The sequence below is a fragment of the Coccinella septempunctata genome, chromosome 4, assembly GCF_907165205.1.
Source record: "Coccinella septempunctata chromosome 4, icCocSept1.1, whole genome shotgun sequence".
Classification (NCBI taxonomy): domain Eukaryota; kingdom Metazoa; phylum Arthropoda; class Insecta; order Coleoptera; family Coccinellidae; genus Coccinella; species Coccinella septempunctata.
Genome location: NC_058192.1, coordinates 18,237,804 through 18,260,091, shown reverse-complemented (window position 1 = coordinate 18,260,091; position 22,288 = coordinate 18,237,804). Strand labels below are relative to the sequence as shown.

The following is a 22,288-nucleotide window of genomic DNA, read 5'->3' as shown; positions in this document are numbered from 1 at the left end:
CACCTGGATGTTCAATCATTTCATCTCATATGAAAGGTAAAATGAAAAATTTATTTATGTTTGAAAAGGTGTTTTCTCAATGAGAAATTGGCAAATTAATATCAGAGCTTTCAAGCAAGTTGGATTATTTGCTAAAATAGCTTGGACATGGAAGCTCTAAGAAAAATTAAACTGCAGAATGGAGAAATGAATAAGAATCAGCAATTCACACATATACACATTTATTTATTGTCACAGATATATTAATTAATTGAAAATATCACATAGCTAATAGAACTTTTAGATACACACTTACATTTAAGTTATTGTCGGATGTATCACATCAAAATTATTGTCAAGGAGGTATTTATGATATCCAATATGTCAGTCTGCGTGTTCTTATAAAAATAAAGTACGACGCCTTCGAATAATGAGTTCAATATTATAATGAGATCTAAGAAACATTAAATCAATGCCCAAACGAATGCAATTATTTACTGTTGATTCATGCTCGATTTCTCTTTATTCATGATCATTCTTAGGGAGTGACCAATTTGGGCTACTAAACCTAATGGAGCAACTAAAATAGTAACCATCAACAAATACTGATAACATTTTGTGTAATAAAGCATTTTTTTCGGAAATCTGTAATATAATGAGCTGGCTTATCGACCAATCAACGATTCCTTTGAATGAACAGATTGAAGCATAATAATATTATTCAAATATTGACTCATATGTGGGAAAACCATTCGTTTTTGTCTCATTTAGATATGTTCACATTGAAAAAAATACTTAAGATTAATTTGAAATCTTAGAAGAATATTGCATCCTTATGGTACTTCGTTAATTTCTCATCTATTAATGAGTGATGAAGCAGTGTCAAAACATTCTCCTAATTGATACAACTGCTTGAATGGGATTTTGAAGAATTCTTGGAAAACTTGAGAAATTGGAAATTTATGCAAATATGCTTTCTTTGTTAATGATGATTATAGATAGATACATTCATCACAGCCACCTAAAGTACTCTCTATAGATTCTATAGTCTCTAAAGATGGTTGGGCATTCATTAACTTCCACTACTATGGAACCAGATAGATATGTCAAACAGGAAAAATGAATTCAACAGATCAAATCGTGTACGAAAGATAATACATATATGCAGAATAAAAATTGCATAATGATTTACCAATATAAAATCACACGAAACTCTATATCAAAATTAAAATAATCCTCTTGACATCAGAGGTCAGTGAATTTCAAAGAATAAAAAATCAACATTGATCACTTAATAACGCACTTTTCTTCTAAAGCAGGCCAACATATCTTTAACGAATTTGTTGAGATTCTGCATATTCTGTAGGAATGTATGGATACAGTTTTAGTAAATTGAACATAAATTAACAATGATGTTAATGGGTAGAGCTCAATTGATACTATAAGAAAATGTATTAGCTGATTTTCACTTTATCTGAATTGCTAACTTGACAGTTTTGAGCAATCCACAGAACAGTATAGTTAGAGCTAAGTTCTTCTTGTACAAAATTTCAAACTTAAAAACTTCATAGCACACTTGACTAATATTGTAGAGGCTTGTTATACCTCGTGAATATCATTTCAAAAGAAGAATGGAAATTGGAAACATTAAAAAAAATCAAGACTATATTTGAAAAACCATTTCTACGCACAAAATACAATTGGGTATGAACACCACGTATTTGTCATCCCTATTTTGGTAAATTGGAGAAATCTAGTGCTCCTTTTGAAGCTAACTCATAGAGGTTTACTTCAATCAGTTTTATGAACTTGAATTAAAGTCTGATCCAATTCAGGCTTATATTTCAAAAGCTTCGAGTAACGTTTCATAAGATTCAACCAATAACAATCAACATGTTTCATTTGCAAATTATTCCAAATAAAATTGTAACCATTAATGGCGATTTCTTCTGCTAAATCTTGATGGTTATTGAAAAATTCAATTAATTCTTTTATACTTTCCTTACTGGCATCCTTGTCAACCGGAATGTAATGAACCCATGGTTTCAGAAAGGGGTAAAAAAATTCCTGCCACTCTTTCCCCACATGAAAAACTAGGGACTTACAAAGTAGAATATGCTTAAACCTAAAACTAGCAGCCACTCCTCGGAAATTGAAAAGATATTTATACTTGCAATGGTCTTCAAAAGAAACCTCAGATGCTGGGGGTGCATGAAGAGTATCCTAGAAAAAAAGTATTTTAATTTAAACAATGTGATGGGTTTTCTGTCTTCTAAGCCAACCTAAACATTTATGGGAAATATTATTGTGATTAGTTTCTATTTTCCAGAAATCAATTTTTTCAACTGATGTTCATTGAGTAGTTCAGAACAGTCTGAAACTATAGATCAACCTCTGATACACTTTAATGTGGTGATGGACTAGCTCTAGACGTTTGCAATTGTTCTGAACTACTTTGAAAACAAAATTAAGTTAGAAAATAATGAAGAATGATAACGCCTAACGGCAATGAATAGTTAGAAAATAATGAACATTCAAAAATGTTATAATGGTTGTTGAAGTGTCACTTATCATGCAATCATTTTTCAATAATATGACTCAAAACTTACAGCGTCTGATTTCCAAGCTTGATTCTTTGTGTACTTAGCATCAACCAAATCAGCATTCTCTCTTGATAATAAAATAAGGGGATCCCTTTCCGAGCTTGTTCTTGAACCTCTAAAGAATGCTTTAGATATTTTGCTATCCCATTTGCTATCATTCCCCATTTTACCAAGAAGTTTTCTATGTTGATCCCAACGACCTTGAATATAACTTGATTTCATTATTTATCCTCAAAAACAGTTATTTAGAAACTAACCAATACCACGAGGATAGAGGGAAATGGCAGGACCTCCCTCCCAGAAAGCCCATGCAGGATACATTATATCTAGATAATCATCTGTTTTACTGAAAGAGAATACAGGTCCACGTGGCCCATGGTGTTGGAAAATTTGGGGCCAATCCCTACAATTCAAAATGAATTCTGTATCATTCAATTTGGGCAATAATTTCAAGAGGAAGTGTTCAACGCCAGAACACCTAGCAGGAAAAAGACAATCTTTGTCACGATATAATTTGTGGTTGATAATTTGATACTTGGTTCCCCTAAAATTGATCACATTAATCTTTCGAAGTGCAAAAAACCAGTTTCATTACTTACTTAGTCCGAATATTATTGATTAACTGTTTGTCAATACCTCGGCTGAAAGGAGTTAAATCTTTTGAAATAACTTGAGAATAGCACTTGCAGATACTGTCACATGGTTCATATTCCTTTTTAGCAGCCTTAATTATGGCTAAATAGTTCTGTTCTATAATGAACATTTGATTAGTGAAAATATTGACTCTATACAATCAGTTTCTACCTTTCGAATATTTTTTAACATTTAATGCATCAAATCCACAATTTCCATCTGAAGATTCTTTTGAACATTGATCGGTATTAGATAATACAAACGAGAAAGAAGAAAATGTTAAAAAAATCAGAGTGGAATACATTATTTGTTTACGTTGTTTTTTTTTTGAGGTTAAATAACATCGACACTTGAGGGTGAAGGTTAGTTTAGAGCCTCTACCATAGAGCAAAGAGTAAGAGTTACTCTTTACATAGAGTCTCTGGCCTCTACCCAGTGAACTCTAAAAGACCAGAGACAGTCTCTGCTAAAAGATCTTTCTTTGAGAGTTCACTGCCTCTACCTCAGAGACAATTGTTGTGCTTGGCCAGAAACAGAGGCACAGTGGTTGGCCTACCTCCATAAATCTGATACTTGGGAGTTATGGGGGTTAGTCTCCATATATGGAGTATCTCCATACCTCTTTGTCCATACGCCTACAGACAGAGGCGTTTTCTGTTTTGCCAAAAGCTTGTTTTGTCTCTATTAAGATCAATCGAACAATCGAAGAAGCTTCTACTCTGTCCTTGGTAAATGGACCTCCAAAGACATAGCATAGTCTTCATCCTACATTGATTAGGTATTTTTTTAGTTGTATCCAATTACAATCTTTCTTGGATCAGTTATAAAATATGTAACGTGGTTTACTCGGAGAATACTGATCTCGAGCGCCAGCTATTCTTTTCAATAGGAAGAATAGCAAACCTACCAGAGTAGCTGCTAGCCGGAGACAGAGCTCGCTGTTACCTAGGGTGGTAGCGGTAACGAAGAAGTCAAAATCGAATTATGGAAAAGTTTATTCACACCTTCGGAAACTAGTTATATGTACAAGGGAGATATGTGTAGGTATGAAATATGAGTGATTCTATAAGCGAACATACATTCGGGAAATCATATCCGGTCACGAGCACTTTATGAAATTTATACCGGGTGTAGTGAAAAATTAAAGGTTCAATAAAAATGCGCCAACCAGAACTGACGGAACGAATGCTAAGGACTTGCTATACGGTATCGGTATGTAGTTGTATTTCTCCGGAAATGAAACACAATAAGGGCGGATCTGTTCGAGACTTTTATTCGCTGCCCCAAGGGCTATAACGCACCATGACTGACAGCGAAGAAAAGGTCTATTTTTGGCGCAACTACGGGATTTCACTGACTACGAGCGGTATCTTTTATTCTCTGCCCCAAGGGCTATAACGCGCCATGACTGACAGAAAAGAAGAGATTTCGGATTCAACACTTATGACGCGGAACGCGGACAGGGGGGTTAACGGAACTTTCCCTTCAGTACCCCAAGGGCTTCCGCACCATGACTGATAGCGAAGGGAAAAGTCAGACTCGCGAAACAGGGTAAAGAACGATAAAATACAACATACAACAGAAAAAAACGATACAGTACAGCAGTGTCAAAGTTAAAGAAGTAACGGCGTAGGTCTAACAAAGAAACTGAACGGTACAGACGGGGACCTACCTCCTTTGTTTCAAGCACTCGCGGAACTCAAAGGATTTAAAAGAAAAACTAAAAAAAATTAACTCTAAGTAGCACTGATGCAAACACAAAATAATTATTCTTCAACGGCGAAAGAAATACGGAAAATTAATTGAATTTAAAACAGAAGTCACCACGTTAGAAAGCGAAAAATCGAAATACTGAAGCAAAGTCAGAGAGCAAGTCGAAGAACTGAAGTAAAAGTCGAAAAAGTGACCGTCGCGGGGAAAAATTTGCTTTTATAGGCATATCCCCTCTCACGGTAAAAATCTGAAAATTTCAGAATGCGACAAGAATGAAAAACGTCGTCAGCTCCGGTTTATCGCATATCAACAGATGAAAAACGTCGAAATCTTCAGCGGCATGTAAGAAAAACAACGTGAAATACAGATAAGCGGTTTTTTACATTTACTCTGCCTGTCGGAATGAACGTACGGAATATTCGAGAATTAAAATATTTTCAAAGACGGAAATCTAAAACGAAAGAAATGCACTAAAATGAATTCCAATTTTCCTCAGAAAACTGGACTTCATTACAAATATATTGACTCATCGGAGAACGATTGCTGACGTATGAATATATAATTTTTATTGACCGTAGTATAACAAAACTATTTCACAAGTAAATTTAGGAATTTGCATTGGAACTATTGTAACCTGTTATGAGTACTCTCAATCTTTATTTCATCAAAGGTGGTCATAAATTCATAAGGGTAAGTTCACACTTGTATCTCTGCTTGAGATGGGCAACAAAAAGGAGAATTGAAAAAGTTGGAATGGTCAAGAAACTTCAAAAAAATTTGTATAACTTTTATTTATACACATTTTAAATTAATATCGTTAGAAAAGAGTAAAACCCTGATTTCAACATGTTTGACTTGGTTCAAACTTCAACACCACTATTCAGCATCGAAATGTGGGAGAACTCAATTGAAAGTTAGTTGATCTTCGCTAACATGGGACTTTTCAAACATTACATGAAAGTTTCATGATGCATCATATTTTCTCATTTATTCCTCAATGTTTTCAAAATCCCATTCAAAATATCTATTGACTCCAAGTGTAAAGGATTATTTTTATCAAGCTGTTGCAGCAGACCCATCACTGTTGTCTTGAACAATTTGAGTTCAGGATGATTATTTTGCAGCCAAATCCTTGGTAGAATTTGTGTTATAAGATTCACTTTAAACACAGCATCAGTTAGCAAACAGAACTTAATTGCAGTTAACAAATAACGGTTCATCAGAGATGTTAAGGCCAATTCTTTCAAAGTATTATCATTCAGCACACCTTGCCAACTTGTTATGTTCTTCAACAACTTCATTCCACTGGCAAATTGTCGTTGGAAAAAATGAGATTTACTATCAGCAAGCTTAGGACTCATTGGTATGAAAACATCATGTTCCAAGGATGTTTTCATTTTGTGTAGAATAGCATGAAATAAGTTGCTCAGGGGCTTGCAGGCAGGTCCAAGTGTAGGAAACTTTCTAATATACCTAGTGACCACACTTAATAACCTGAGAGTTTGAGAACTTGATAAAGGATCCCAACATCTATCAACCAACTGTACTAATTTCGGAACAATTAATTTTTCTACAAGAATTGGAAGTACATTTATATCTGGATCTTTGGCTAGAGATGATTCAGTTTCATCATCATGCAAACCATACAGTGCTAAGGTTCGATACCAAGGAAGTTTCTCCAAATCTTGACTTTCCAACAGGGGATTCCAGAATATCATTTCAAGCCTCACGAAAGGACTCACAACTTTTGGTAAACACAAAGTCGCATATGCTTCATTATAAGAGTTGATATCATTTTCCCTCCAATGTTCAAATCTAATAAGGATATTGGCAATAGTTGAGTAATCATCAGTCACATCTTCAAGAACCGCCTTGGCTTCATTCTCAATCTGTTCTTGTTCTTTATTGAAATTCATTTCTTCCTGTTGTGAAATTTCATCATCGCTCGACATACCTTCCACATGTTTTGTTGCTTGATCTGCAAGTTCCCTGGCTCTTCTCCTTCTTGTTCTTCTACCTTCCCTCTCAGCTGCTCTTCTTATTTTCGTCTCATCATCAGGCACTTTTCGCATATTCAATTTACTAGTCACCTCTTCTGCTTGGTCTCTCACATCCTGTCTCCTTCTTTCAATAAACCATTCAGACCTTTTGGCTTGTAAATCCATTGCTTTTTGCTCTAGAGTCATTATTGTGCCAATTTTCTCGTCGAGGCATTCCACAAGATCTGTAATGTAACCTGAAATGGAAAAATTATATGAATATAGGAATAATAATAATAAGAAGAATAAAGATTGCCTTGAGGCGTTATCCCTTCATTATAGGAATATTATTACAATTAGATACATCTTAATGATTTTACTTTATATAAAGCCCATAATAAAAGTAATTTTTCCCCTCGTGGTATGCGCTTCTTAGCAAACAAATTGTTTGGATTGACCCTACTGACCCCTTCAATTATCAATATTTCATTTCTTACCTCTGAGTTCTTGATAGAATCTGAACCGCTCAGCAGCTTGGGGTATTTTTAGTTTTAGATCATCCATTTCTGACGTTAGTAGGATTATATCCTGTTGGACTTTATCCAATTGCCTAGCGTGTTGATCTCTTGATTTACGAACATCTTCAAAATGTTGTTTTAGTTTTTCCACTATCATTTGAGGAGTTCTGGGCACACCTGGTTCTATCACAGGGGCTGGAATGGTTATCTGTTGTTGCAATTGCTCAGAATTGATCATTAACTCTTGGGCTAGTGCTGCAGCTGCTCCTGAAAAAAATAAAATAGTATTTTAGCAATTTATACCCAGATTTGAATGATATGTTGTCATATAAGAAATTACAAAATCTTGGAATTGTAAAGAGCAAGATCTAATTTGCACTTTCATGAACATCAATCAAACCACAACGTCAAAAATAATCTATCTTGATTTGGACACACTGTACTACAATTTAAAAATTTTCTAGGATTTAATCAAGAAAAAAGCCATTTTCAGAGGTTAAAAGTCCATAATCCAATGAAAAATGAATTCTGTATCATTAACACAAACTGATTTCACTCAATAACGCTCACCTGTTACACCTTTTCGAATTTGTTGATCTTCCCATTCATCAACTTCCTGGTCACTATCTTGAGCAGCATAAAACTGTTCTCTACGTCTTTCAATATCTCTAACTTTATGATTTAAATCCATGTCAATCCTCTCATCATCACTTTCATCATGCTCGTCTTCTCTCTGTAAGCGACCTCCACCAGTATCTTGTTCTTTTTCCTCTTCTAGAGGAATAGTATCTCCCATTTCCCTAGCCCGTTGTCTTCTTTTTCTAGCTGCATGAATCATTGCAGCATCTGGAATAGCTCCAGATTCCAACACTCTTTTGAAATTGTCTGGTTTGGAAAATCTATAAGAAAAATTTATGGAATGATTGACTAATACTTTTTGAATTGTTTTCTATTATACCTATGTATACCATGCATAACATTTTCATCATCTTCTTCTGACGAAAGATCATCTTTACCAGCACACAGAGCATCTCTTCCTGATAAAATAGGAGGAGGAGGCGTTGGAGGTTTCTTATGACTAGGATTAACAACTAACACAAGATCATCGGTAACTATCTCTGTTTTATCCTTGTTTTTCCCTTCCTTTTCAGGTTTTGACTCTTTTCTCTTGTGCTTTTCTTTTTCGAACATTTTCATAACTTTCTTATGATGAGAAGACTTCTTCACTTGAAACACTTCACCTTCTTCCTCGGTTTCAAAGCTCAGGATACTTTGCTTTGGTTTTTTGTCTTTCTTATCCTTTTTTGGTTTTTTGATGACTGGCACACTTTGTACCTCCACTTCCATGGGCTCATCTTCATCAGAATTTTCTGTTAATACTCTACGTTGGATTTGTTTCTTAGGTTTTTTGAAGAGCGACATGATTCATTTAGTTTGTTTGAGTTTCCAACAGTTTGACATTAAAAAATGTGAGGTTACATTGAACCACCGAGTAATTTTGTAGACCGACCATAGACTTAACAAATTTTTATTAAGTCTATGCCACAATGATTAGTTTTTATTTGCATGTGAAATTTACACATTTTTGACAGCTGATGCTGAACATAACCTCTTTGACACTCTTTGACAACTTTTGAATGTTAGGTTAGGACGTTAGGAGTGGGGAAGTATTTGTCAAACGAGAAAGATGATATCAAAACGAAAGTGATGAATACGTACATTCTGAATGAATGGAAAGGAAAATATGAATATAATTTCATTAAATCAGAAAGTACGTGGCAGACTCACATCGCGCTGGACGCTTTTTCATTAATGAGCAAATAAAGTTCAGGTGGGGAAACGATCGACTGTGCGAGGTCGAGGTGCGAAGCTCGTTTCAGATTTCGCCTAGTGATCTTCATCTAGAGTTTATCTGGGTCACTTCACTTGAGTTTTATATCTTTTTGGTGAATTTCCCATAAATTCTTTATTGCCATTGAAGTATGGCAAGTGTGAAAGAAAATAAAAAGAAAGAAGCTTCTGCTTTAATTCATAATTATTTGATAGCTTACAATGCCATACAGACAATTGGGTGAGTTCAAAATAAAACTCTTCTTTTGATCAATTCACCAAAGAATATCGTTTCAGATGGTCATTCCTTTTGTACCAATTGATAACCTACTACCTCTCTCAAAATGATGCTAAATCGGACAAGTCCCTCTATGATACTGTTAAATACACTTTGATTATATTTCAAAATGCCGCTATTTTAGAAGTGATCCATGCCTTTTTAAAATTTGTCTCTTCAAATCCCATCGTAACAGTTCAACAGATTTCTTCTCGAGTTATTGTAGTGTGTGGTGTTCTTATGGTAACCGAGTCATCAAGAGAATCTCTAGGACTCCCATTGGCACTCTTTGCTTGGTCAGTTACAGAAGTCATTCGATATGGAAACTACACATTCACTCTTCTTGGTTATGTTCCTTATTTTATTAAATGGTTAAGGTGAGTAATTTTTCATCACAACAAATACATATTCTAAAATATATTCATTCATCACAGTTTACTAATAATCCTCATTTTCGTATTTTTATTCATTATCCAGGATTTAAGATGACATCAATATTAGGTTTTATTTGAAATAATATTAATACCTACATTCACGATTTTAAATAATGAACAATTAGCATTTATCATTTTCTCCTTGGAGAAATTTTTTCCACGATTCACACCACGATACCACAAATTATGATTTCAAGGCAGATTTATCTTAGCATGAATTGTGCGTGCTTTTTGTTCATTTTATTCATATTTTTACGTTTGAACAAAACAGTATGAGAATATGTTTTTACTTTTTTGGAAACTTCACCATTTGTTGATATGGGGATCGAAAAATCGTGTCCTGGTAGGCACTTATATCAGAATACATCTGAAATAATTATTATTATATTTATTTCAGTTCTACTCTGCTCACATTATATATCGAATTATGGAATTTCATGTTTATTTGTCTAGTTATTGGTGCCAGTGGGTTGATGATTGGTCAAGTTTTCATATATTGAAGTGAACTAAAGTTAATCATAATTTTAAGAGCATCAAAACAATTATCAATGGATATTTTCACAAACAATTATCAAGGAAAAAAGAAACTTGAAATTTTTACATTATTGATTCAAATTTTGATTGAAACTAGAACCTGACTTGGCCATTCAAATTAAAATAGTTCACAGTTTACCTAACAGAATGAGAGAATATTTTCTCAATATTTCATTATTTCCTAATATTATTTCTCTCCTACAATGTAAATTAGGTAGAATTTCTTCAATTCTGTGGAAAAAAAATGAGATAAATATTTCTGTCCTGTCTAAATTCAAACTCTTTCCTATACATATTTATTATCTATGTATTATAAATTTTTCGGAACGATTTGTTGAAGGACAAAATATTTTTATATCATCACGCGTTTATTCAAACATCTCAACGTTACTCTTCCTGTATCCGTTGTCGATACAGATATTATATCGTCAATATTTTTCTTTTCTGATACATCGGCTCGTTTCAAATTTTCATGTTTTGAACTGTCGTCGTGCTCGGCCTCGTGGGATTCCCGCACTTTATTTCGTTTACTCAACTCTTACTAAATGATGGAAAATTTTTCAAAAACAAAAACATTGAATTTTAGATTAACCTCTTGTTACCGTCTACATTAGGAGTGACCCTATATCAATGTATGATTTTTACTGGGAAAAAATGTCCCAGTAAAAAATCGTTAGGTCTGTATCACTTGAAATGGTTTGGTGCATCAAAAATACTTTTTTGCCAAAAATTATCGCCTTGCTCGATTGCCGGGATTATTTTGACCGAAAAAATTCCCACATCCGGGAACGGTTTTGAACCACCCCTTGAGGGCAAACCGCAAACACACTTCCAGGGATACATCTTTTCATTGCAAATTGGTGGATGTACGATCCTCCCGTAAGCGGGTTGGTAACCATCTCAAGAATCTTAAATGACAATAGTGGTCCAATGATATATAATTTTGAAGGTTCTGCAGATCTCTTTACGAATATGCTAAAAAATTCTCTTTGGCGTTAGTTTCTTTTGCGAAAAACTCGTTGGAAGTTCCTTGAGTGGTTGAATTTCTGAACGAATTCTGAGTATTGATATGTTGAAATTTTTTCAGCGTTTTCTGCTAGACAGTAATTAAAAGATTAATCAATATTTTTAGCAACATTTAGTAGTACTCCAGGCGTAATCAAAGGGTCAACAAACTTATAAATTGCAAGAACTATTACACGATGTGAGTGCAAATATTAGAAAAGGCACTATTATTCTAGTTTAAAAATGAACGGACAAATTGAACTTCGTAATAAAAATCGGTTCAGCAAATCTGCCACATTATATAGGCACTTTCATTTCCAATGAGTTTTTTGTCCATGCCAATCGATCCATATTAGGTATTATTATTATGGCTGATGGAGTCGGTTGTCTTTCAGAATTGTGAACTGTGACCAAATTGATCTCCTATTCAATTAGGATAAGCATGGAAATATGTATTTTTTAATACGCAATACATATTTATTTCTTAGTCTCGAAATTGGCTGTTATCAAAGTAACATTGTGTGATATGCTATTAATGTCATGCCGATGAGCATTAATGGAATATACTTTCATACAAAGAATGTTTATTGGCCCAAAGCTGGTTTTTGCTTCCTAAAGACTATCTTCATTGTCTTTCATAACGAGGTGAATTTTGTTTCGAACTTTCTAAGGTGATTGCTTCGGAAAAAACTTCCGTGCAAGCATAAATAGTTGCAATTCCTTAAACATCGAAATTACACCAATATTATTGACGCACAAAATAGTTATCAAATTCAAATCGACTTCGATATATCTAGTACTTACTTACAGTATTCCACGAAAAAAAGATAACATTTCCAAACCTTTTAAGTTAAATGGAGTCGAACAAAAAACAATTTAAAATTCGATAACATTATTTTTGATTATTTTCGAAGTCTCATTTCAAAATATTCCTAACTAGAAACTGAATAACACAATTTTCACTAGTATAAGTTACGTAATCTGAAGATGCTATTGTGATAGCGAAACGCGATAGCGGCTAATGGATAACTAGTCTTACAGTGAAAATCATGTAATTCAGTTTCTAGTTTAATTCTGGATTTTCATCAAGTATCAGCCACATCAATTCAATATCAGAATATTCTTCTTAGAATTTGACTATACCAAGATTAAAACTTCCATAAGTTTTCGACCGAGTTTCAAGTTTACTACCAAGCTTTCACTACCCAATAACTTCTTGATCTCATTTTGGCCATATGGTAAAAAGTTGATATACGGGTTAATGAAAATGACGCTCAAAATTGTACCTATTGTGAGGTTGATCACAAACATTCTTACTGTTCTTATTTATTTCTCTGAAAGTCATTCTTTGAAATTCAAATACAAATATAACCATAATTATACATGAAAAGCTGGGTAAATAAAAATTAACCTGTTCGGGCGTTCTTCTGCAAAATAGTAAATGCCGAAGACATGCAACAATATTAAATATTTGTGAATTCTGGCTCAGACTTCCATAAGCCTAGAAAATTTCGGAAATAGTTATTTTCCTATCAAGTGCGGAAAGTGATACTTGCCCGCACGAAACTGCCGTTGCCCGAACGATGCGAAGCAGAGTTCGGGTAAGCAGTTGAGTGCGGGCAAGACACTTTCCGCAAGAGTTAGGAACAATATTTTTTCTACAAGCGCTTGAAATATATAAATATATCAATTGCACGATACATATCATATCTCATTTGATTAATTCCATAGACATAGAGACGTGGACTGTGCCTTCCCTTTATATCTATGCATGAAATACGGTCAAAAAAAGTGACAGAGAGAAAAACACGTCGGGAATGCAGTTGTCTTTTTCTAGAATTTTGATTGGTCTACACTCACCTCTATGTGAACAAAAAAGAGAAAGGTATATCCCGACGAGCTTTTCTCTCTTTCTAATAAATAGCCAATTTCATGCTGGCATTGCTCAGTCCATGTCTCTATGTCTATGATTAATTCATATAAAATGACAGACGTAATTCTGCATGTCGTAACCATGGGTTACTCATCGTTGACGTTCGGTGCATAGAGACATGATAGAATTTAATTTATTCTATAAGATTTGCGTGCGGGAAAAACCCCTGCTAATCCATTCCCGCACGCAAATGCGTGCGGGAAAGAAATAGCAGGCGTTTTTCCCGCACGTTTTGGAAAAGTGACTCTTTGCAACCTAAAATGCGTGCGGGAAAAAGGTTGAACGCGCACGCTTGTAGAAAAAATACTTTTTGAGATTGGATGGAGGTCTAAGGCTAAGAAAATCGTTGGTAAAACTTGTTCCATAAATTTTCGCGAATTTGCCTCCGGTAGTTTTCCAATAAAAGGCAGGACTGACCGATTATTTTACACGTTTTATGATCATACATGACGCAAACCGTGTGAAGTGAAAAGTTTCAAGGTGGGCTTTTTTTCTGCTCGATTCTGAAGATTTATTACTGGAAATAATGAAATTGGCGGACAAAGCAACTCCATTGAAACAATACGTGTTAAGGAACATTGTATTCAAATTATATCTTAAGGTCATTCACCTGGTTGAACTTTACAATTTGTTGAGAACTAAAAATTTTCAAATTTTCCTAAAAGAAACACCGGAGTCAATTAATGCCGCAAAATGTATTGCGCCCTTTGTATATTGTTTCTTTGTAGAAAATCTGAAAATCAACCTAAAAGTGGAAATATTGAGTTGGGCCAAGAAAACTTTATGTCAAGCATGCTATGCTTATTATGTCATTTGTCATCATTATTATCTGATACTCTTGAATTCCAAGAATCATCTGACACAGTGCGTCGAGATAATGACCTTGAAGTATAATGTGACTACATTTGGCCAATGAATCTTTGAATTGCAATGAGTTGAACTTCGGGTCCAATGCAGTATCCAATTCCATTATCGAACTCTATAAATTCGAAAATATCTATTCCAATAGGAATCGATTCTTTTCAAATCACCATTCATTTTTTTCTCCAATTCATTTTTTATTTGAACGATAATTGGATATTTGGGTGAAGTTTTGTTCAAAGATTCATTGAGACAGCTTATAGGGATATAATTTTACTGATCTACACCTGGAATATCGATATTTCTAAAATATCTATGTATTGTGCGCATACCCATCTAAAACCTAAACCTAAAATTATAAATATTTTCTGTGCTAAACATCGATATTGCACAATAGAATACTTTTCACCGCTTAGCTTTAGATAAGTATTAAATGAGTAACGAAAATTTTAATACCGGAATATTATATATCGCTTATCGGTTTCGAAAGTTATCCGGGTCACAGCAGTTTTCAATATTCTAAATTCAATATTCCACAGCAATAATAGAATTTCCAGGACTGAATAATTATAAGTTATAAGGAGAGAAGGGTGAATGTCAAAAGACTTCAACTGAACTTAGCTCCGACGTGTGTGTTATACAGCCTCACTCGTGAAAGGATCTGCAGCATTTCCTGTGACTTATTCGTCAGATAAACAATGTCTTCACACAAATGTTGAATATACAAACTTAAATCATCTTCTTTCCAACTTTACACAAGTCTACGCTACGCCGCTGCTAACGGAGTTCTGTCAGTGAGCTCCACATTGCCACCTTCCACGTCATCACGCTTTCAATCGGTTTTGAACTGAATTGCACCCCTTTAGTATATCTTCTTGGTTCAATATAAAACTGTACTTCGACTTGGGTTATGATGGCTATGAGAACTAGATCTCGTCCCCAAAAATGTTATGTATTTGATTCTTCTGATACGATTCTGTTAAGATCTTTAATATTATTATTGAATAATGAAGAATTCATCTGATAATTTGATATCCATCAATTAGATATTGATTTTATTCATCATATGGAGAGTAATAATAAAAACCTGCGTTTAGAGGTGAAATTATTCAAATGATTTTCTTATGTGGTCACACAGACTACGGTATTTATGATTTCGCGGTTGTCTTGAATCCGTATTTTGATGGTTTTGAAAAACTGGTTTGAGAATGTGTTGTACCGTTTCGAAATTAAAGTACGGATCATTTAGATTCCAGAATCTCGTTTTTTAGTCATTTTTTATCGCTTCCGATAATCGATAAGTCAAAGTTCAATCAATAGATGTTTGATGTTGAAGTTCTAAACGACGTATGGAGTGCGATGGGATTGCAAATGAAGTGAAAATATCGATATAGCCCAATCAAGTGATTGAGCTTGTATGTATCGATTAGGAATTGCCTGCAGCCGAAGTACAAAGTTAAGTGGATGTAGTACATACGATTCGAGATCAAGACGATCGACATTGGTTGCTTTATGGATGCTACCCCAAATACGAAAATGTGTCACATCTTTGAGCAATAGCTTGATTTACGTACTTAGTCAGTTGAAAAGTAGAAATTACCACGTCAGAGGTAATATTAGGAATATTGAATAATTTTCAGTTATTCCTAAATTTCAGCGTAATTTTGGTACATATATGTATATCGCTATGAAAATCTTAGCAATATATAAACAATTGAATCGCCGATTTCACCCCGTCGTTATTTTTATCGAAAAACCTCCGAAAAATTATTGTGAAAACAAGTTTTATTGACACTAAAGTTCAAGTTTTTTTTCTCATAAAAAAACAGCTAAGTTGGAAAAAAAAGAGATGTGGTGACATAAAGACGTCCTTTACCTTAAATTTAAAAAAAATCAATGCTTCACGTAAGAAATTGAAAGCGTAAATTAGGAACTAGTGAATGCCGTTTTTAAATAGAGATTCTTGAGGTTTTACTACCCCTTAAGTTCTTCAGCCCGGATTTATTTTTATTTGAAGCAAATTTTTTAAAGAACCTATGGCATGAATCAGGAAAAGAATTATACCTCTCTTGAAAACTTAACAGTTAACTTTTTCGAACGTTTATTTGATTAAAAAAAATAGGACCATTAACAATGCAGGCTATCCGCTAAAAACTGCTCGAATTAAGGCCTGAGTCACACGTATCCACCACAACGCAACCACGAAACTGTCGTGGCCTGTGGAGAGTAGCAAAAAATTGTCGCAATAAAGGATAAACCTAACCCATCTGTGTATTTTATCTTCGGACATCCTGTATGCACATGAAAATTATTTTTAGGATATGCTCATTGTCAGGCCTACTCTTCAAAAAAATCATGTCGGTAACTTGGGTAGAAACAAAGTTATGGACCATTTACACACTCCTCTGTCACCCTGTATATTTGATAACTTTCGCTTATCGATTTCCGTGTCTTAGCGGTTTTCAGACTTTTTACGTGTAATGGGAGGGTACAGAATGTGGAGATTAAAAAAAAATTATTTCAACTTTGAATTGAGATAGAAAAAATAAAGATATTGCTTGGACTTCGAAATTAATGACACTGTGTTCAAATATCGATTGAAATTTATTCTGGGAGGATTCTGCATTTCATTATTTTCAGTTCATCGTCAGGCAACAATTTTTTCTAGTTGATTTGCTCCTGACAAATTTTAGTGCAAGAATTTACGCAGGAGCAAATCGTTTATTTAATCTTTAATTGATTTTGTTTCAGTGATTGGGAGTGAAAAGCCTAAAAAGTTTATTAAGAAACTCTGTTCAAAATTAGAGCCTTTTTTTAAGATCTTTGGGTAATTGACCTAGACCACGAGTCTGGTTACAATTGAAAAAATTGTTTACCTACAGTCAGATTCATCAGCTAAAAAGGTGTTATGTAGCCTGTTTGGATAGTATAATTATATCGATTTTACTTACTTATCAGTGATTTATGGTGAACGTAATAAGGTTTCTACATGTACATGGACATTTTCCTTTTGGTACAAGGACTTCATTAGAAGATAGATATTCAATGTAATGATCGTTCACGAGATCGTTTATTGAAACTCAACTCACTATGTGGAAAATTGAATTATATATTGTTTTAGTACATTCCAGACTTTTTCAGAGGTACATATCTTCGAGATTTGTAAGATTGAGTCCATACATAAAATATTGGCGAAAAAGTATGCCTTATTTCCATCATTTGGTTAATGTCTGAAAACTATCCTCATGCTCATGACGCCAAATGTATTTACATATGTGAAAATGTATTTTGTAGCCATAAGTATTTGTGATACTAACAACTCAGCGTCAGGTATTTGAAATAACCACGTACCAATTATTGTAAATCACATTTTTAACAAATAGGTACTAAATACATATTATGTATTGTATTTAATTACGTATTTAAATCACGAGTGATCGTGTATCAATTCTTTTGAATTGTTCACACAGCTTTTCCGCGATACACCAAGATTACTCCCATAATTTGTTCCTCCCCTTTTGCCTTTTGAGATGTTACGTATCCTTAGATGTGTGCTCCCGGAATTCTTTCAAGAACGTTATTCTACTAGCACTAAACCAAAATCAGGTTCAATCTATAGGTAGCATTAAATAGAATTGGAGTATCTGTATTTTTTAGAATATCTTACTTTTTTCGGTTATTTGCACGTTGCATAAACTCTTTTTAAAATTTTTGTCTGCTTGTTTGTCCGGGATGATCTCCTGATAGGTAGGCTACTTTTTACTTTTTTCTTCTATCAGTATGCCACTCCACTTAATAAAGTGGGTGTTAACCTCTGTTTCTTAGATTATCTATGCTGTTTATATTCTCCTATTTTTGAATGAAAATCTAAATGTAGACGTTTGAAAACGTCGAATGAATATTTCAGGGATTGCATTTTTCTTTTCATGATGCAGTATAAGTATGGAGGTTAATTATTTGAACTCATGGATCGAAATAGAAACTGTACTGAATTAAAATAACGAATATATAACGAGTTATTCATCAGTTCATTGATTTCTAACAATGGTGCCTTCCATTGTTTGAATTTTCACTTCACTATTGTGTCCATTATTTTCGAAGCACTCATCATCAAGGTTTATAACTGAATTCGTTGGCGATGGAATAAATGTTTTGATAATATAATTATTTGAAGAACATTACCTTAATCACATCACATCACCTTAATTTTTTGAATGAATCCAAATAATTTCAACTTATGTGCGAAATCCTTGTTTATCTAAAGACTACGCCGTTGGAAGTGCAGAAGATACAGGGATACAGAAAAGCCAGCCCGTATATTTCTTATCGCACAGTGATTTGAAGAATTTCCCGAAATATCTCGAGTGATTTTGTTTGTGAGACATCTTTTGACGTATATTTGAGGCTTGAACGAACAACCCACTAAGAGGGGGCGCTTCAATCCCTAGAAATTGAATGGGGGAGAGGGGTTGACTGGTACTTCATTTAAAAGGTCTTGAAAGCCTCTTTACAAATGAGAATATTTTGGTTATTTTTACAATGCTGCCAATATCGGAAACTAGAGGAGCTATAGCACAACAGATAGCACATTTTCGAAAAAAAAAAGAGTGGTGAAAATCGTAGCCTTCTACGATTTTTCGTTTTCGAGTTATTATTGAAGTAATTCTAAAACTTCTCATAACAGACAAAATTTTTGAAAAGAGTTGAGAGTTGATTAGGTTCAGACTCGGGCTTAGATAATATCTTTGAGTATTCAACTCAAAGATACCCGATGATAAAATATGCAAGTAACCCGAAAAGGTCAAATATTCGAAAATAGCAGACTGTTATTTTATTTACGTATAGTATAGATAATGTGAAAATTTTATGACTGAAGATTATAAAAGTTGATCTGGATTACAACCATAAACTTTGTGAAACGAAAAAATATTGTTCGGCGGTAATAGAGCGTTAACTATAAACTCCACACCAAGTTTTTACTATTGCGAAGCCAATAAATATTTTGATTTATGAATATATTGATATAAAAGCTGACATGGAAATTTTTCCTCATTCATTTTATTCTACGATTTGTTTTCCCACTATATCATCGAGTAAATTGGTTATTTGCGCTGCGTATAGGTATCGAACTAATGAAATATTGTATGTAATTACCTAAATAAACGTACGATTATAAAATAATTAGGTGTTTGGCGAAATGTAGTGGAATCGATACCTGTCATTCAATTTGAACGATGCTGCGAAACGAACGTACATGTGACGTGAAAATTTAATGAATATAGATTCGTTATTCATAAATCATTAGGTACCTATATGTATGCCTTCAGAATCTTCGGAAATAAAGTAAATCCACGTAGAGTTCTTCGTCCAGGTAAAGCTCCCAAATTACCGCTTTTTGTATAGGAGTCTCGATTTTTGTTAAAAGAAAATTCGTTCGAGAACGGCCTAGCTAGCAGAATATTCCTGACGAGGTACCTACCCGCGAAATTCTAACAAGGCATATTCAAAAAAACTTGAAAACGACTAGATGGATTTTCTCGAAAATCACTAGGCTTCGTCACGCACCAACCTGCGAAATTTCACTTTGATTGATCCAAAATTGCGAACTATAGCGTTGCCACATTTTTGAGAATCGTGTTCAATAACTTCAAAACTGCTTTTTGTAGTGTCCAAAATAGATTACATGCAGACCGAATGTTTTACGGATTTTGATTCTATGTCGTCTGAAACATTCTTCGTAATAATTTTATTTTCTAAATATAAGGCTCAGCACGAGCTGGCACCTGTCAACAAGATAATATAAATCACTTAAAACCCAAAAATAAGTGACATCAAGCGAATTTCATTCATCAGATGAAAATTAAATTTTTTCGCTAAAATACTCTTGGTAGAACTTTTTGTTACAAATTTCCGATTACATTACCCATTCTGATTTGATTTGTTTCAGATATACCACATTCATAATCCTGTATCCTATTGGAGTTACTGGAGAGTTATTGTGTCTGTATGCAGCTCAATGGGAAATAAGAAAGACAGGATTCTTGTCTGTACAAATGCCAAACACCCTAAACTTCATTTTCAACTATTCTCATTTCCTAATCCTTGTTATGACGATGTACATTCCTTGTGAGTAAATCATTTCCATTTATTTAGCTTCAAAATCTGTCCATTAATTGTTTGCTTAATTTTTTCATGGATCGTAAGTGTAATGGAGTTATCTATTCCATTACCTTCAACTTTCGTTTTGTGTTATAATTGATCCTAACACTAATTAGTACAGAAATTATTATCCTTATTTTTGGATAATAATCTTCTGTAACATACTTTTTGCTGGCAAAAAAAGTTAAAAAATAATTGCCAACAATAGAAGAAAAAAGAAGATAATGCTTTTTAATGAATGCTTTAATTTAACATGACTAATCTTTATTGATTTATTTCAGTCTTCCCTCAGTTATATTTGCACATGTTCACCTTAAGAAGAAAAGTTCTAGGGGGTCAAACACCTGTGAAGAAGCTGAGTTAACTCTGTTCTACAAACTGTTGCCCTTTTGTTGAGATAATATTTTATTTATGAATGTTCAAAAAATATAAGATACAGGTTGTTCATATTTATTTTTGTATCGAACTGTTCATATGGAATGTATAAAGTTAGATTTTATTTTAAATTCCTTGGTATGATTTTTATCAATATCCTTCCATGAAGAAAATGAAAGATCCATTTATGAAGTCATCAAGGTTCTCTGTAATTTCCTGCAGTGTCTACTTTTTGATTCCTTTAAAGCTGTTTCCAATTCATTACAAATATGATTCAAGTTATTAACATCAGTCTGAATGATATGATGGTCAATAGTGTAATCCACACAATTTTCTTTCTGTGTTTTGAGAGAAAGATCCATAGTTAATATAGGATTTGCTTGTTTAAGCATGCACCTAGAAGCGACCTACAATAAAATGTATGATGGATCATGTAGGTACTTCATAAGGAAATTAAACATTACCACTACTTCCAGTCTCCATTCTAAGTTATCAAAATGGGGTTCTTTAACACTCAACTGATGGAGAATTTTGATTACTTCAGATTTTTTACTTTGAAAAAATTTATTCAATATAGCCTCTTGATCATCATTGAATCCAAGTGTAAGAATAGAGTCTCGAAAATCAGCTTCACTCAACTGGAATCCTAACTTTATTAAGAAGTAAAATGATTTAAAGATCTGCACCTGGGAGTTGTGGGACATTCTGCTTATTGTTGACAAATGTTTTTATCACTTCATACAATAGAAAACCAATTGAATAATACCGTAAAATTAAACATATCCTTCACTCCCAGGTATAAAGATTAGGTTTCATGGATTACCCTATGTTGGCAAGACAGCATAAGTAAATTAACCAATCCGTAAACACACTTTTGTATATCGTCAGCTGTAACCCCAAGTTTTTCTGATGCAGTTGAGTATAATTTTTCATTGGGGCCATTGTTTAAATAGTCAATAGATAATTTGCAGAAATTAACGAGTACTGTAAACAAAATATTATCTCATATGGTACTAAATCATAATAATGACTACCTTGAGTGCTCTGATCTTTCAACAAATTTAAGTGTTCTTTATGATCGTTTCTTAGTGATATCAACATATTTTATTTTTTTTACCCACAGAGCCCAATTAAAAATTATCACTAAAATGTCAATATTTACATCGATTTGTCAACTTCAAATGTCAAAATGCAGAGTCCAGATATGCATAGAATTAATCTTCTTCCGATTATATTATATGGACTGTGAAGTTGAAATCTCAGAATATTAATCAACTTGAACAGGTTATGACTATGGAGAGTAAAGAAGATGTAGCAATCTCTTTACGTTCACAGATAGGTTTAGATAGGGAACTCGCATAACATTAATTGGCGCTGTTGTAGCGGACGAGATCCGGAACTAAATTAATATCGGACAATGTCTTATCAAGTAAATTTGAAATTTTTTTTTTTATC

General features: G+C 33.7%; 4 protein-coding genes across 5 annotated transcripts; 1 reads left to right on the top strand and 3 right to left on the bottom strand.

Annotated features, from left to right (window-relative positions):
• Positions 1 to 204: 204 nt before the first annotated feature.
• On the bottom strand, positions 205 to 3,563 carry LOC123311794 (O-glucosyltransferase rumi homolog). 2 transcript variants are annotated; one of them, XM_044895885.1, is made up of 6 exons: positions 3,387 to 3,563; positions 3,182 to 3,332; positions 2,840 to 3,126; positions 2,589 to 2,782; positions 1,981 to 2,202; positions 205 to 1,339 (listed from the first exon to the last, which is right to left on the bottom strand). In XM_044895885.1, exons 1-6 carry the CDS (start codon positions 3,517 to 3,519, stop codon positions 1,271 to 1,273), a joined length of 1,056 nt encoding a protein of 351 aa, XP_044751820.1. In that variant the 5' UTR covers positions 3,520 to 3,563; the 3' UTR covers positions 205 to 1,270. The 2 variants fall into 2 exon arrangements, with proteins under 2 accessions (XP_044751820.1, XP_044751819.1); XM_044895884.1 differs by having other exon boundaries at positions 205 to 2,202.
• A 2,138-nt stretch (positions 3,564 to 5,701) lies between these two features.
• On the bottom strand, positions 5,702 to 8,928 carry LOC123310826 (PAX3- and PAX7-binding protein 1). The gene is made up of 4 exons (XM_044894498.1): positions 8,384 to 8,928; positions 7,996 to 8,324; positions 7,405 to 7,692; positions 5,702 to 7,164 (listed from the first exon to the last, which is right to left on the bottom strand). The coding sequence occupies exons 1-4, from the start codon at positions 8,845 to 8,847 to the stop codon at positions 5,912 to 5,914; spliced, it is 2,334 nt and encodes a 777-aa protein (XP_044750433.1). The 5' UTR covers positions 8,848 to 8,928; the 3' UTR covers positions 5,702 to 5,911.
• Positions 8,929 to 9,080: 152 nt separating this feature from the next.
• On the top strand, positions 9,081 to 20,974 carry LOC123310827 (very-long-chain (3R)-3-hydroxyacyl-CoA dehydratase hpo-8). Its single transcript, XM_044894499.1, has 4 exons — positions 9,081 to 9,496; positions 9,553 to 9,909; positions 20,247 to 20,425; positions 20,740 to 20,974. Exons 1-4 carry the CDS (start codon positions 9,408 to 9,410, stop codon positions 20,820 to 20,822), a joined length of 708 nt encoding a protein of 235 aa, XP_044750434.1. The 5' UTR covers positions 9,081 to 9,407; the 3' UTR covers positions 20,823 to 20,974.
• On the bottom strand, positions 20,893 to 22,022 carry LOC123310829 (COMM domain-containing protein 2-like). Its single transcript, XM_044894500.1, has 4 exons — positions 21,868 to 22,022; positions 21,657 to 21,817; positions 21,298 to 21,471; positions 20,893 to 21,240 (listed from the first exon to the last, which is right to left on the bottom strand). Exons 1-4 carry the CDS (start codon positions 21,932 to 21,934, stop codon positions 21,019 to 21,021), a joined length of 624 nt encoding a protein of 207 aa, XP_044750435.1. The 5' UTR covers positions 21,935 to 22,022; the 3' UTR covers positions 20,893 to 21,018.
• Between the last annotated feature and the right edge of the window lie 266 nt (positions 22,023 to 22,288).